Source organism: Acanthaster planci, linkage group LG19, assembly GCF_054643075.1.
Source record: "Acanthaster planci isolate LZ-2023a linkage group LG19, COTS_SCS, whole genome shotgun sequence".
Classification (NCBI taxonomy): domain Eukaryota; kingdom Metazoa; phylum Echinodermata; class Asteroidea; order Valvatida; family Acanthasteridae; genus Acanthaster; species Acanthaster planci.
The window spans coordinates 9779132-9796704 of NC_141795.1; the positions used below are offsets into that span (position 1 = coordinate 9779132).

The 17573-nt window shown below is 39.8% G+C and overlaps 1 protein-coding gene across 1 annotated transcript; it reads left to right on the forward strand.

Annotated features, from left to right (window-relative positions):
• The first annotated feature begins 38 nt into the window (after positions 1-38).
• LOC110986833 (uncharacterized) lies at positions 39-17486 on the forward strand. Its single transcript, XM_022249063.2, has 10 exons — positions 39-218; positions 2903-3094; positions 5522-5684; positions 5815-5884; positions 6477-6760; positions 14315-14515; positions 14952-15055; positions 15214-15377; positions 15639-15778; positions 16004-17486. The coding sequence occupies exons 2-10, from the start codon at positions 2958-2960 to the stop codon at positions 16280-16282; spliced, it is 1542 nt and encodes a 513-aa protein (XP_022104755.2). The 5' UTR covers positions 39-218; positions 2903-2957; the 3' UTR covers positions 16283-17486.
• The last annotated feature ends 87 nt before the right edge of the window (positions 17487-17573 follow it).

Here is a 17573-nt window from a genome sequence, read left to right on the forward strand (position 1 = left end):
TTGAATCATTACCTCGTTTAATGCGTACGGTACGGTACCGTACGTACATATACGTGTACATGGTATGTACACAACTCTCTATGGAGACTGAAAGTTAAGTGAAACAATAAAAAAATCTATGGTTTGTCATGTGCGGTGCATGTCTGCCATGTCCACTCTAAAAAATTGTACTGCTTGAGCTTCTGAAGATGTAGCCCATCCAAAACGTAAACTGCATTGTAAGTTTTCAAACTGTAGTTTAGATCCAAGATGATTTTGTCCAGCTTCCTCGATCGAGTATCGGAGTAAGATTTTAAAATAGGCCCTAGGCTAAAATCTACGATGCCCTGCATGCCCGCCCCTGAACATGCTGAAGACTAATCCGAGTCCTAACTTGGACTCTTAAATCGTCTTTTTTAAACATTTGGACATTTAAAAAAAAGGCGATTTTAGGGTCCAAGTTACTCGGACTAGCTGAAGACCACGTTCATCACGTTGTGATTAATTCCAGAAATTAGGGGTCCATTTTTTTCGGGTCCCTGTGACATCTGACGTACATGTATGATGTAGGCCTAGGGCCTGTGAATTTGTAAGTTCAAAACACATTTTCTAATTTCCAAGAGTGATGAATTTAAAATGCAAATTACATGTCAAACAATATTAATGGTTTGAAATTAATTGCAGTGACATTTTCATGTCAAATAAAGCCTGAAAGGTCAGATTTAACACTAGTGAAACGAAAATGTCACACTTTTGGACCCTTAATTTCTGGAATTAGGGCCTAGGCCTATACCATTGTCACCACGCGGTCGTACTAATTAACGTCAACACAACGTCAACACATGATAGTAACGTCAACACACCGTCAACACACCCAAATCACGTTCTAAGTTAACAGAAACGCATTTCGATAGCAATATAATGCCTAAAATACAATTTGGCTAACAACAGTGGGCGACATTTGGGGGGAAAAAGCTGTTTTCTTTCATGAACTTGAATTCTATAGAATATTGTATCCAAAAATTGCATGCAATAAACCTGGACTTAATTTCATGGTGCTGCTTACCGCAGAATTCCACACTTACGATCTCCATTCTGTGCTGACCGGGCTAGCAGAAAAATTCTGTGCTAACCTTTTAAGCACAGAATCCTTAGTTACGGGATGTACGCATGCATGTGTTAAGGCCAAAATTCCTCACTAAGCCGTGAATTACTGTACCTTGGCCGTAAGTACAGAATTTTCTGTTACGGTAAGTGCCAATTTTTTCGCTTGCGGTAAGCAGCCCCGTGAAATTGGGGCCTGTTAAAAAGATGCGGAGATATCAGTTAATCATTGGCCTACTTTGATAATGGAATTAGGGCTAGCATTATTGCCACACAAAATATTGGCATGTGGGCAAAGAGGCAAATGGGCGAAGTGGCAAAAATGCTACACTTGGACTCTACAAATCGCCTTTGTCACATTTAGACATGGCAACCATGTCCAAATGTTAAAAAAGCTGATTCGTAGAGTCCAAGATACTCGGACTAGCCCGCAGGCCTATTTAATTTCCTTTTGAGGCCATGAGAATGAAGTCGTGGATTCTTGGCTGAAATTTTTGAAGACATGAGGCTACATTTAATTTTCATATTTCATTGTACACCTTTCCCATTATTTTTCACCATGTTTTTCCATCATATCCATGAATTCACCAGCAATAGTGTCTGTACAAGTTGGTCAAGAAATAAACGGTGGAAACAGTTTTTCTTCATGTTGAACCTCCATCCTGTCCCTGGAGAGTTTTTAATTCCATAACGTTTGTCAAAACTTGGAATGAAAGAGAGCAGTTATCGTGATGTTAGTTAAAGAAATGTGTCCCAAGATTATTTTTAGGTTGGCTTTCCATGAAATATTAATTGTGACCTATCACAACAAACTGAGAGTGAAGTCTCATCCCGCTCTTTCCTATTTTGGGGGTTCAAAGTCATATTGAAGTGGAGGTCAGTTTTGGGGTTTGTAACATTTGGAAAGAGAAACTTGTCTCCTATTTACAATGTAATTCCAAATATTTTGCAGGATCGTAAAAATGTCTTAGCAATTCTGCAGTGATAGCATTATTCATGTTTGGTCCGAAATGTTGAAACAGTGTTGGGAATGAAGATGGAAAGCTACATTGTCACCATCTGCTTTTACCCTTAGTCTTCTGTGTGCACACCACTGGAAAACTTTCTTTCTGCTGAATTCAAATATGCCAATATCTCAATTTTAGAAAAGTCTGACTTTCAGCTTACATGTATTTTGTGATGACAGGTCACAATTACAAAACTTAGGATTCAAATATTACCCAGTGGACATCTTTGAACCATAAATTCATGTTCCATTGGCTCAGGAAAATAGCAAATGCACATTAGGAAAAGCCACTGTTATCCATTGGTCAGTTCCAAGCCCATACTTGCAAATGCACTGGCCAGACATGTCACTCAACAGGGAAAGTTTTCACTGCAGTATCCCATTCACACATGTACATTTTTGAGAAGATCTATGGCAGGGCAAGTGATTGGTACATGTAACTCGTGTTGAGTTATGAAGTGCCTTTTGCGGAGAAATACTGAAAAGCTGTGAATAATACAGTTTTTCAGCGGTAGCTTTTAGAGAATGCATGCAGTGGACACAGATACCTGTATTTTTTCAGTTCCAAAGTTATGTCTTTTTTGCATTGCTTGAATGACTGACCTTTACATGTATGTACTTGTATGCATGTTTATTGAGATGTTATATGATGAAAAAAGTGGAGGCAGTATGCAGCATTCTTTCCCCTAGGTAGTTTTACGAACACAATAAAAGTAGGCAGAATTAAAAAGAAATTAACATTTTTTGTACAGGGTACGTGTATCTACTGTACGTGTATTTATTTTTTGTGCTTCAATTTGACATTTCATACAGGTCAGTTGTTTGAAACGACAAACTTCAATCTCAAACTTCCAAGGGACAAGTGACAATGTCTCGGGCAACAGTGTCTAAATCCCGTGCAGATAAAAGCAAAGATAAAGATAAGGATCGTGGTGGCAGTACATCGGTTCCAGTACCACCAGTCAACACAGATGTCATCCCTGGAAGATTTTCTGAGACAGACTGGTGAGTGAAATCGATTCAGACACGGCCAATGTGCAGACCATTCAGCGCAATCGTGCCACTGGTTGGCCGCGGGTATGTGTGTGTGTGAGTTCACGTGTGTGCATGCATCGCATGCGAGACTGTGGCGTGCGCTCGGTGATATAACATGACATCGTAAACAAAATTGTACTATATGTGTTATGGTTCCATGACATGGCCAATCCAAAGTGCAGTCATAACAGCAAAGCTCAGGTATTTTTCAAGAGGAAAGTAGAAACAAACAGTAAAAATGTTCAGGTACATGGAATCAAATGGGCGTAAGTATTTTTGCCCGTCATTATGATTTACGGGCACATTTCTGAGACAAACGGGCGCATTAGCTACCTGTGCCCGTTAATTTCAAGCCCTGGGTTATTGCATTTAAAAGTGCAGTTTTTAAAACTTTAGAATTATCCATGCTCTCTCAGACAACTGGGCAAGACATTGTTTCGTGCGTAGGCTCTTCTGTTCAGATTGTGAACCCAGAGTTTACTTTAATACTGAAAACAATTCTGAGAAAGGGATTGCAGCTTGCATTGCTATGCGCATAAGTAATAATGAATCAGCAAAGAGGAGAAAATGTTGTCCTGCTAAATCTGCAAAATTGCAGCACTTTTTGTGTACAGGCTATATACAGGGGTGTGCATTTACTGGTATTTTTGGAACTGGATACCCATTTTTTGTCAACATCAGGTACCCGGGTACTCGTAAAAAAGAACACTCAATAACAAATAGCATTGTGGCAACCTCGGTGGACCATGTGCGTAAAACAGGGTTCTTTTTCATACACAAGAAGCAAGCAGCACATTTTCTGCATGTCAGGGTAAATCTCTCCTACCTTTTTATCAAACAAGATTGTTATCTTCAATTTGCAAAATATTTTTGTATTTAAAGTCTATGAAACAGAAAAACAAACTTTTTGATGAGGAACATCAGAACAGATCACAGAGCTGCAAACCACCTACATGTACATGTACGTGTACGCACCAGCTACCGTGCAAAGGAAATGACATGTGCACAAATGGTGAGCTCTGGTCGTGTCACGTGCGGACCAGATCAGTGCTATGTACACGTACGTCACAGGTTAAAAGGCTTTTATGTATGAAAATACCTCCATAACTCCAACAATGCCAACACCACCGTATCCACTTGTTTTAAAGTTTCTGCTTAAAAAAATGCCACCTACGTGTAAATGCTTCATACGGCCTTGAAAGTGTCGTAAGTCTAGGGTTAAGAGTCATCACTGCCAAGTGCATTTCTTTTCTCACGGGGACCAGTTGTATGCACGCTGCATAAACCAACCTTACCTGAAACTGCAACAATTCCTGGCTCTCAAGCTACTCAAGCTAACCTGATTGCCACCACAGGCCCAATTATAGTCCCCTTCAGGCAGGCCAATCGCTGACACTGCAGTGGCCATGTGATCATGGTGACCGTAAAAGGAAAAGTCATGTGACCACACATAGGGAACCCAAGTCAAAAAACAGGACTTTGTGGAGTGCTTCACGTTATAAACAAAACCAAGTGATACAAAAGTTTTGCCACACAAAGGTACCACAATAAAGTGGTTTATTTTGATAAAGAAACTTTTAGGATTACTCCATTCCCCTGAGGTTCTAGTTGTCAAGATGTACATGTAACTGTATAAAGTACTTTGACAAGTGATGTTTGATGCATGCCAGCCCTTCAGTATTAAATTTCACAGACATTTTATACAGGTATTTTTGTTCCTAATTTATTTACATGTTTGTTTTTTTTTTTACGGGTACCCGGCCTGAAAAAAATAGAACCAGGGTTTTGATATCGACGGGTGGGTGCCCGGGTATCTGGCACAGGCCTACTAATATAACATTGATGCTGTCTTCCTGAGATAATATCATACAAATGTAGTTTTGCAATATGGAAGTGCTTAATATAAAAGCCCAGAAGGCAACAAAACACCCTTTAAAATAGTGAAACAAAAATTGAAAATAAGGTTAACTGTGATCTAAAAGTGCATTTTGAAGGTTGATTTTAAAACAAATTGATTGCAGCTTCCCTTTAACCAACGGTTAATAAGCCACAGGCTAATTAAGCATCTCGGGAATTACTTTTACCTTAGTTAATATTATGAGGAAGATTCCGTCTGTTGTAAACTTGAACACATATATGTATATGATACAAAACTGCTGCAAACTGCTTGCTGGGTACAGTGACCTAACATCTCTGAACATACAAATCACAAAAGTCGGAGGGCAGAATCTTTCTCAAAGGCAAAATGACTTTGAGAAAAATTCTGCTAGGATTGAAACGTTAGGCCTTCCTACTTGGTTACAAGATTGTCAGTTATTGGTGTGTTGCATCTAATTTCGTCGTTTGCAATTCAGATTATTGTCTGCCCATTGATATTTTCTCTTTTTTCCTGTGAAGGGGTTCATTGTTGGACAAAGAGGATGGAGAGGACTTCATAGTTGATATTGTGGGTGACATTGTAAATTCTGCTTTGCATGTCATCCATGAAAACTATATACAGAGGCAGCTTTATCCCTACACAGTGACACAAGCAAGAGATGCCATTCTCCAGATAATTGAGGTAAAAGAAAGGATGACTGTAGTTATCCTGTGATTTTTAAGTGTCATACAACCCACTTGCAGGTTGAAATACATGTACTGTACATGTAATACTTGGTTGATAATGGAGGACATGGTTTGTCTTTACTCAGTGGCAATTCCTCGCTCGTGATGAAGGAGAAGAAAAACCAGAAGAGAATTTCACCTGGCAAGAAGAGGAAGGTGTGGTATCGTTTTCTTTATAAAATATCACACTGTTGATAAATGTTTTACATACAGTCGCTAAATCAGGTTGAAAAGTAGACCTGGATGTAGGAACAGCACTGTTGGTAGTGTGGTTTTCCACACTCTTGAACAGAAGTGTGAAAAAACATAATTTCAAGGGTACCCATTCTCATTACAACCTGTACCACAAATTTGAAATCTCTGTTTTCAACCACTCTTAACAGATTTGTTGAACAGCACAGTTGACTCGTTCCATATCATTTTCAGCAATGCTTGGTATTACGGTTTTTCATCTGAGTAACTGGTTTTTCCGCAAGCTGCGTGAAGGCCATGTTGCAAGATTTTTGTTTTTGTTTTTGTTTTCTAATTTTTGTCCACACCTCAAAAGTCTGATAGACATCTTTCAGTGGTACTTCCTTCACTTTAAATCTTTATCTTAGTCAAACTAAAACCAATGTTATCCTGAACTCAGCTGTGCCACCTTCAATATTTTTAAACTTGGAATTTATATAAAGACACTCCTTATCACCTATGTACTTTTCATTACAAATGTGAAGTTTGAACCTTGCTTTCTCTTGCAATGCTTCAGAGCCTCAGCCATCCGTTCCAGATGCCTGGGCACAAGGATCAGTGCCCAGACAGCCACAACCTCCACTTTCTCCACCGGCATCCGAACCAGACACCGATGTGACATCTGTCAGTCGACTCTCAGAGCCAGAGATTCTAGAGGATCTGCCCACAACCATTAATGAGACGGGGACTATCGTTGAAGCTGATGACACATATGCACCTGTAGTGAGGCGGGCAGAGATTAAGGAGGAGGAAGTTGAGGAGACTCGAGAGAAAGAAGAGACAGTGACAGAGTCTGAGAAGGTAAAAAGGACAGTGATGCAGGAGTGGCTTGATTTTGTAGTAATTATCATGACACACTTGATGGTGATTGGACCTTTGTATAGCCACAGATTCATTTTAATTCAGATCCAGACCTTAGACCATAACAAAAGTCCTGCTTCCAGTTCTGTGACTGACCCTAATGTTTTGTCATGACCTTAAAACTTATATTAGCAAGTTGGAAAACAAATTTTGAAAAATTTCAAAAATTAAAAAGAAAATGCTTTCTATTTTTTGTCTTCACAAAACACCTCTCAACAACTGTTTCCATGTCCAATTGCCTATTTACAACTTTGAAGGACACTGCAGTTATTTTGACAACTTCCCTTTGCATTTCACTAACGCTGTGGTGAAAACATGTGTGCAGAAATAATACACTGATGAAGCCATGCTCCTCTTGTTTCTGCCATGGCATGCCATTGCCGAAGAAGGCATGATGGAAATGCAGCAACCTGTCTATGCATGGACATCCCGGCTAAATTGTTACACTTCACCGTATATGCATGTACATTTAAATGCATGCAACTCGACAGCTGCACATCAATACAGATTGCTGTAGCAAGAAGATTTCTACATGTGCAAGTTAATTCACAGAACTTGATCGGTTGTCTATGTTTGTATTTTCTGTGTTCATGAATCTAATTTTAGGTTGTACAAGTATTGCTTGTGTTTGAAGGAAGCATGTTTCTATAAAATTTCTTACTGTAGCCAAAGATTTATCATTCACCCCTCTAGATGCATCAGACATGCTTATCACGTGATGTATTTTCCGTACGGACATTGTTTGCAAGTTCTCATCATGATTACCTGACTTGCTTTGTACATACATGTACACTGGTGTGAAGAAATAAAAGTTCTGCTTTCGAAATTGGATCACATGCCTCTCTAAAATACGGTCAGTAGGTCGGAAATTTTGGGGTCAATTTTCCTGTGCTGATTGAATGGCATGAATGGGGAGGATAACTTCAAAAAATTGATTAAAAAAGTGATAAAACCCCATCTTAATCCTTGTAAAAATATAGATAGATATATGTAGATAATTCAAAACAATTATGGACAATTCACACAATGCTAGTCAGGTAATCGCGACAGCAAACTGGCCAATCATGTCTGTGTATCACGCGGTAAGCGTCCATGATACATCCAACGGGCAGGCAATAAACCTTGTGCCGCGGCATGATATATTTATGGAAACACGCTCACTTCAAGTATGAGCAAAATCACCTCAAATTAAACTCCTGAACACAGAAAATACATACATAGACAAAAGACAAAGTTCTGTGAATTAACTTGCAGAAATCCTCTGCAGCATCAATGTTTTTGCAGATGTAGGGTTGTGTGTATATATGGCCGATGTTGCATAATCAACCATAGACTGGTTGGTATGTTACGCCTCAACTGTAACATCAGTCCCAACTACATGTACAGGGTGTCCCAGAAAAAATCAAACCCTGAGGAAAGGGGTTAATATGCCCAAACCATGAGATATGATTATAATAATGCATAAGGATCTCTGAAAAGTAGAAGCAGTATTCTTTCTAATGATACCTTGATGGTATCCCTCCTGTCATGCATGACTGAACACCATTGTCTTGAAAATGAGGCACCCAAACTCAGTTGTAACACTTTGGATAAACCAGTGAATGAGGTTGTCCCTTTGCCGTGCTTGTCCTGGTTGAAAGTGACAACAAAAGGTCATGTTAATGAGGGGAGATTGCCTTTTGTCACCTTCAAGTTATGGAGTCTGGTTTTGACTTGCCTTGAGGTACCATAGGCCAGTGCGGTGTTGAAAAGTGTTTGAAGCAGGACAGCAAGTCTGCAACATGGTGCAACTTACCAAAGAGTAAAAGTGTTTGTCGTGACGAAATTCCTTGAAAACAAGAGCTTTCAAGCCATCCAAGCTGCATTTAGGGAAGCCTTCCCTGATAGGGATCCACCGGCAAAATCGACCATCTGGGAAAATGTGCGCAAATACCGAGAACATGGGACGAGCCTTAATTTGAATAGGGGTCATTCGGGAAGGAGGCGCACAGTGCAAACTCCTGAAAACGTTGCTACAGTTCGACAGCAACTTGTCGAACAGCCTAGGGGAACCAGTTACAGGAGGAGTGGACTTGGACACGCGGAAGGTGTCGGTGCATAATTTACTGTGAATTACGTAATGTGTAAATAATTGGTGTGGCCCTGATATCTTATCCAGGACAAGTATGACGGAGGACAACCTCATTCATTGGTTTATCCAAAGTGTTACAACTGAGTTCAGATGCCCCATTTTCAAGACAATTGTGTTCATTCATGCATGACAGATACCATTAAGGTATCATTAGAAAGAATCCTGCTTCTACTTTTCAGAGATCCTTATGCATTATAATCATATCTCATGGTTTGGGTATATTAACCCCTTTCCTCAGGGTTTCCTTTTTTCTGGGACACCTTGTATAGTTGGGACCATCCCAACTATAGCTGGGCCAGTCCCAACTAGAGTGCCATAGTTGGTCCGGCCCAAGTACAGCACAGAACAGCCTCGTTCCCATGGGTACGATATTGCTGCACCATGGTGGTTCCCACCATGCCTTGTGCAATGTAACCCTGGTATTGTATAATTTAAATATCCTACTAATTGGGGTAATTAAATTAGGCACCATTTCAAAATTCATATCTCATAACGTAGGTGTCTGACAGAACGGTCTGATCCGATACATTTATTATGGGTTGGCTATCAGGTGAAGTGTTCTCAAGTGGCCAATCCTAACCGATAAATGCCTTCCTGCTCTACTGATACAATGCACTTCTCCCAAGGCAGTGTGGTTTTTAGTGGAGCGACACCCACACCGTTATCCCACTCAATACAAGTCACTATTGATGGATATCCCATGTGTGGCTTGCATTAGTTTATAAGGACCCTATTTCCTTTGTTCTCCACCAGTATTCCTCAGTGACTTTTTCTATGATATGTTTTGCTGTGTTGCCACAAGCCTGTTATTCCAATTCAAGTGATTTAGGTCAGAGATTCAAGTGCAGGAGGGAACTACATGTCAATGTAATGTGATATTGAAAACAAATCAGAATCAAATTATGCTGTGCATACATGTAGTTCAACAATTTCCACTGAATAATTTCCGAAAATATTTTGGAACATGAGATCTTCCTTTTCCCTTAATGTGCTAGGTTATGGGGTTATTAATACATATACCAGTGCATGTTCATATGGGTTGCAGATACATGTATGTGCAATTGATTGGTATCAATATTAGGTTATTTTCAGTGACATGGCAGCACGAGATAAAAACAGCAAGATAGGGAAAATAAACTTGTATTATTGAAAGATTAAGCATATTTCCATGAATGAAATATACAGTCTACTGGAAATATGTTATAGTATTGCGCAAGTTCACGTATATACATGTAAAGCTTCACATACATGTACACTCTGATCATGTGCAAGCCAGACACATTAAAACAGGTGATGTGCACGAAAGAAAAATAAATTGCAATTTGTGGATATAAATTTCTGTTTTTGGAAGCTTTCAATATTCCCAGAAATCATAAGTGGTACCTGTGTGGAACCAAAGTGCATGATAAATTTCAATAGAGCCTGAAAAGTTGACCCCTGGTGGCGTGCTTCTAGAACCCTTGGATACGAAAAATAATGTGCAAAGATTTTAGAATTTGTGATATTTGTTCGTTCGGTCACTTCTCAAAAAAATCCAACTCAGAAAAGGGGCTGTAGGGGTTGCGATGTTACGGTTGGCTGGGGTTGTGGTTACATCAGTGTCGTAACTAAAATGAATCAGAAGGCACCCTACATTATTTTTTAAAATTTAAATGCGGGCCCACAAGCAAAGACGCACTGGACAGATATTTACGTCAACAAACAACAAAAATAATAAATTTAATGCTAAAGAATACTTGCTTATGAGGCACCACAGTCCCAAGATATATCGTTGAACTCTTTAAGGCCACAGTATAAACAGAGTGTACATGATGAATACAAGTATCTCACAACGAGGGCACGGTGTTAGCTGTGATCATGATCATAAGACATGTGCGGTGGGCCCTTTGCAAGTATATCAATTTATAGAAACTGAAAACTCACCTGACCTGAAAGAGAAATATCCTGCCAAAAATTGACCCATCACTTCTAAAAATCTAACATACATGAAGAACAGTGCAATGAGGCAGTCTCGTATGCAAATGAACATTTTTGGTTTGAAATTTTACGGTAGTCCATAAATCCACCCCCCCTTCATTCCATCCTATAAGCTAACCGATCCCCACAAGGAAAAGTAGTAGGATGGTTATCAGTCCATTTTTTATCCATCGTCGGATGGCTGTTTCCTATTGTCAACCGATACGAATGATGCCTTAGGCCTACATGTACATGTGTATTTGGTCAGTGTGTTTATGTGCGATGCAGATTTATGCATGGAAGACGCGTACGTGTGCAGGAGAATACAGTGGCACGTGGCGTGTAGCTTTTGAAACACGCGTGCGATTCACTTTACATTTATTGTATATTAATTCTGAATAGCCAGTCAGTGTCATTTTTGAATTCCATACGACCAGGGGCTAGCGAAGGAAGGCGCACGCAACCCATGGAGTTAAGAATGAGCACAGAGGTCCAGTGTGCATGTGTCCAGCGTGTGCCAAAGTCATATTCATTGTTTACAGTGTCATGTCGTAGATGGAGTGCCATATTTTAGATGAATTGTGTCAAGTGTAAGATGCAAAAACTTGGATAAGGTTGAGAAAATTTCTGTAGAAATTGGTCAACAATAGTTGGGCCAGCCTGACTGCAGCACTACAGTTGGGACTATGCCAACTATAGTTGGGACAGACGCTATAGTTGGGGCATAACAGGTACATTTCCATCACACATTCTTTGACATGGGTGTGGCGCGGCGGGAACCAATGCAGCTTTGTTTAATGGATTGAACTTTATTTTGCACACGTTTTCACCACTGTGACGGTGAATCGCAAAGGGCAGTCATCAAAATAAGAGAAGTTTCTTTTCAAATATTGCAAATATAAGTAGGAAGCAGGTGTTTTAATATGACAAAAGGTTGTCAAACCTACCCCACCATGGTAAATATTTTGGTGATATCTTTGGAATAAAATGTGTCATCACCTCAGAGGATCAATAACAGCCTGGCACTAAATTCAGCGGCCAACCTTTTGCTTTATTATGGGTTACTAGGCACTAATTATGGTTTGTCCGATGCAAAAGCGCTGTCCTGGCCGCCTAATGTCGACCCCTTTGTACATGTACATGTACAGTGTATGTACATGTAATTGAATACCTCATTCATTCAGCACAGGTAATTGGTAACAAAATAAGTTTTCCAACCTACAATCCTAGTTTTGAGAGGCATGTAATCGGATGCAGAACTTTTTTTCCTTTTGAAATGGGTAGAGGGGCTTCCCATGAATGGGGCCTTACTGAGTGGCATTTTTTGACTTAAAATATACATATTCACCTTATGTCTGAGTAAAACATAAAACATTCAGTGCTGTAATATACATGAATAAATTCTTAGCCCCAGCCATATAGTTATGCATTTGTATTTTGGGATCATGGCACGGCCATAAATTGAGACAGTGGATTGGTGTTATTGCATTGAGACAATATCATCACCCACTGATACTGTAGATGTGTTTATTGAATGTTTCACTCAAAGTGGGATTACAAAAAAAAAAAGGCCAATACCCCAGCCTTGGCTTGAGCTACGGTAAAAGAAAAGAACGTTTAGATACACAAAGGAATACATGTACCGGGATATATGTTAATACTAATAAAAAGCGTGTTAAAGTAAGAAGTTGTTAAATGTACATTCAAATTTTTCTGGGAGACACAGAAGTAGCATTTTTTGCTGATCACAGAACTGTAGAGGGTACAATGAGGCTGAAGATGGCAGTTAGACTGTTTTGTCGCTGAATGTTAACAAAACTTTAACATTGCTAACCTACAAGTAGACTACTCAAAATTGCAAGATTTTGTTAGGAAAAGTGTGACAGGTTTCAGGAGCTACGGCACATTCCAAGATCTTTTACATGTACTTCTCTGGATTTGTCTTGGATACCACCAGGATGGCCTGCGAATTTCAAGATGCCAAGTTTTCATAAATAATGCACTGAATGGACTAGGTATCATGTCACTTACAATGTACATGTACATGTATATATTAGAGTTAAAAATTTGTATTGTAATTTGAATTGTCATTCTTGGTGTTTGTTTTCTCCTCCAGTTTACCGCTACTTTCTTTAATGTGAGTCTGTGTACATGTTCCTTCTGAAAATGAAGAAATACATGTTGACCTCCAGTGCTCCGTTCATGCAAAATGTTGGTGTCACTGTCAGGGCAACTGTGTTACCTCATGTCACTCGATCACTGATGAGAGTTGCCGTTTAATAGGTCACTCAGGGAGTTACATACCTTTCTATATGGAGGACGAAAAGTGGCCATCTGCTTTTTTGCTGTTATATAGAATACTAGAAAAGCAGATTTTACGTCTTTGTAACGTGCAGTTTTTGACTTTTCTACTTTTCTGCTACCTCAAAAGCAGAATGACCATTTTGTTGTAATGCACCTTTTCTGCTGCTACAAAAGTAGTTTTACTTTTCCTCTTTTTGATGACAGCCGAAAAGTGGCCATCTGTTTTTCTATTCTCAATGGGGCCATGAATGGGGTCATGAACCTGTAGGTTACGACCATTTCCGTTCTGGGGGAGTGAAGACATAGAATCCAATGCTTTCTGCGGGCCAATCCCTTACGGCAGTATCAGTGTCCCTGTGACACTAAGAAAACAGCATCTCACAGGAAATACAGTTTTACATCATTCAATAGACACAAGCTTGCTTTGGCCCAAGAAAACATGTGAATCTTTCATTATAAAAGATAGGGTGGACTGTGATTATTGGTTTATACCGTACGTCTTCAATCCCCAGGAAAGGAAATGGTGCAACCTGAGGTTCACGACCCCGTTCACAGCCCTTGGAAGCTTAAGGCAGAAAAGCAGATGGCCACTTTTCGTCCTCCATACTTTCTACCCAGACCATTATCACCGAAGGCTTGACTATTTCATGAGATTTGGGGGAAATAAATGATTACATGTCAGGTTCCACAGCACGTGAGAGTTCACCTTTCAGATTTACTTCCTTTGGGTAATAAAGGTTGATGATCACCAAATACTGATAGAAATGCATGTAGCAAAATTGAAAATCCTGAGGCAGTCACAGGTTGTAGGGTAAGGAATTAGGATTTAGGCTACTTTCTTCCCATTACACCCCAAACAGAACCTGAACAAAACTGAATGCCATTGTTCTGTTTTCTGTTGCTGTAACAGTTTAAGGGTTAATTGGGTGCATGTATGTGCAGAACTTTGAAGACCATAGATCTCTTTCAGTCGTGTTGATATTAGCATTTTAAGGTGTATCCTTGAACCATTGATGTTTCATGTTGCACATTTGTAAAATGTAATCTTGCAAAGAACAAGACAGTTTCCTGATTTACAAAATCTGTCCACAATATCCCACCAGCCTGTCCATGTGAAACCACACAAGTTTAAGTACAAGCCATACAGAGGTCCCTTGAAGTCAGCTGGTCTACGGGGTATCACAAAGACACTTGATGAAACAGATAAAGAAATTGATCTGGCGGAACAAAGAGCAAGAGATTCAACACCAGAGAAAAAAGACATCTTTGAACACATGCCTTCCTCATGCCATTCCATACTGAAGGTAAGTTGATTGACGAGTTTCCACCTGTCACCTTAATTTGGGGGAAAGAATGTTTTATTTTTTTAGTACAGATTTCTGGCAAGAGCCCTGATTTGCAGATTATATCTGATACGTTATGGAAAATACTGTGCACCATGAAGTGGATGTGGCTATCACTTTAATGCTGGAGAAAAGCTATTATTGATATTTACTTGTTCTTGCAAGCTTGACTTGTTTCATTTTACAGGTGTTCCACACAGACATATAAACTACCAATTTTGAACATAACATGGTGTTCATGCACAACTTCTTGTTATGGATACTTCAGTCTGCTTGTTTCTTTAGCAATTAAAAATTTATTCAGATCAGAAAGACTTTTTCCAAAATAAACTGGAGTATTAGCAACCTTCACTGTAGTTAGTTTCACTCATATGCACTTGTGTCGTGCTTACATTAGGTTCAAGCAGGTCGGCCCCCAGGAAGCAAGGATGTGACTTATGATGAGAAAGGCAACGTAGTCTCTGTCATCAAATTAGACCCAGAGAGATTACCCTCACACAGGTACAGTAATCCTATCTCCAGATCTTACAGTTTCGAGAAAATGGTGTGACTGAAAAAGGGAGGAAAATGGTGCAAAGTTGAGCTATTTTGGCCACAAAATTGCAGCTTGATGATCGCTAACCTTCACTTACTTCCTATTTATTAATTCTCCCGTCTAGAGTAAGAACCAAGTTTGCTATTGTGGATCCAGCGGTTGAAGCAGCCCACGCCAGACTAATCGCAATGAGGACAGGGCGCTACATCTCGGGAACTGATAAAGTTACAAAGACCAGTGGTTACACAGCCAAGAACAACAATGAACCAACAGAATCTGTCAGCAATGGTTGGCAAGATTTGGATTTTTATATTTAGTCATAATTACTCAGTTCCAAACTTTTCTTGATCTTTCAAATTCCTCGGCGAGGTCAGTCACTTTTACTTTACATCCCCTCCCAAGTGAAAAGTATGTGCCAGTTGTTTCCTACATAAAAGAAAATTTGGGTGTGTTGAGAAAGCAGTATTCATTCAGACGATGGATGGCAATTTTAAGGCATCTTTCAACAGTTGCAGAAATCAAGAATTGTTTTGTTCTTCAATTTTGCAGGGCAAAGCTCTAAGAGAGGTGGTCAGGTCATGGCCAGTGCTATGACTGTTGGAAGCAGTAATACCATGACAATACAGATGAAGACAGCATTTGAGAGTAACACAGTCAGTGGAGGTATAACACCGCTACCTCCACCTCTTGTAAGTTACCTGAAAACTTCTTCATTTGCATTAGTCAACAAATGTTGCTGAACAGAACCTGTTGATGCCAACATTAAAATTTATACTTTTATCTCTACCTGCCGGATCACTTCTCATCATTGATTTGTTGCCACTTTGTTTTTCTTAATCTGTTATGTACTGCCTCATGATAGGCTGAACTATTCAGGTGTTGGAGACTCTCAGTGACTTTATCTCATCCTGCAGATTGAGTCCATGGAGTTGTCCCCTGGTGTTGTGGTCAAAGAGGGCAATCGCATCAAGCGTGGCCCCAAGCTCCATCTCCGTCATGGCGAGGCAGTCACGTCGGCCAAGTTGCGCTCCCTACGGCCCATTGGGGGACCAGACAGCCATGGCTACCAGAAGCTGACTGTTGAACACATCCTGTCATCCCAGTCGCCCATTCTGCGCCCCTTGCATGCCACTGAGCCAATCCCTCCCATTGTTCCCCGCCCCTCAAACTCTGCCCAGGAGAGTGCTGTTTAGCATTATCATAACGGCTTAAATTTATTTCTTGATGCTAATTGATTCCTGGGTTTATGTGAGGCGAAATGAAGTGCCTGCTCAATGTGAATGGTTGCTGACGACAATAACAAACTGAACAAGGTTGATTGTTATGTTCCAACATTCCTTTCTGGTGCTAACAGTTATCCCAAAACTTGTCAGAAGACATACATCTGAGAAATTCTTTTGCTCTAGATATCAAACAACCATGCACTCCATTCTTTCTTCTGTCACTGTCTTCTGCCTTTGTAGGACGTAATGCATGGATTTATTGAATCCTGGGTTAAGATATGTTGCTGAGAGTACAGACAGTGCTTCCGATGGCATGTGTCAGGGAAGATGAATCCTGGGTTTTGCAAATTGCGTCTTCCAACTAGCTATGATTTCAACCGAGTGGTGTATCCAGGTCCTGGGTCCAGACGCAAAGTGGGAACTTTCCTTAAAAAACTTTACTGTCCATTTCTTTTACTTTTAAAAGAATCCAATGACAGGTGGTAGTACCGTTTCTAAAATAATGGTGCTATTAATTCCTTTTAATGAAAAAAATGTCAACAGTCTCCTTTGGGGTAGCTTATCCCCTGCTGTGGCCCCCCCCCCGGATTTGCCACGGGACCCAGTACACTCATCACCCAAAGATTATACTCAAGGGCTCAGAGACCTGGTAATCCATGCTCTTGTGTGTTGGATTATATTCTTGATTGCACGATTATTGGATTATTTTCCTGATTGTATTTTTAACAGCAGATTCAGTGGTCTTGTCAGAAAAGCCCATCTAAAATCTATCGGGAAACATTGGCAAATTAAAAGATAAAAAAGTGTATATACTTCGACATTTGAAATACTAAGAGTACACTAGATTCTCTGTGATTTGCATTGTTGAAGAGGCACATTGTACCTACATTCCTGTACATTTAGCTTGTAAAAAGAAACCATGAATCCAATCCTGAAAGTTTTTCTTTAAATGAGGTTGTTATATTTATTATTCAGTGCTAACGTCCTTGTAGAATCCGTTTTGAATTGCTTTTAAATTGTAAATAATATGAACAGAAAACGAGCTAAGGTGCCTTTCTTACCACCTGACAGAAATTTCGTCCATTTGTACATGAAGAGTGTATGGTTTAGTTTACTCATTGTGTTCTTCCAATTGTCCAATAAAATCATTAGTGGCGACAATTGTAACCAAAAATGGTTGTTCCTTGCCTTCTGAATCTTGCATGAATCCGAGGTGATGCTTACAAGGTAAATATGAATCACAAATTGCATTTACAAAGTG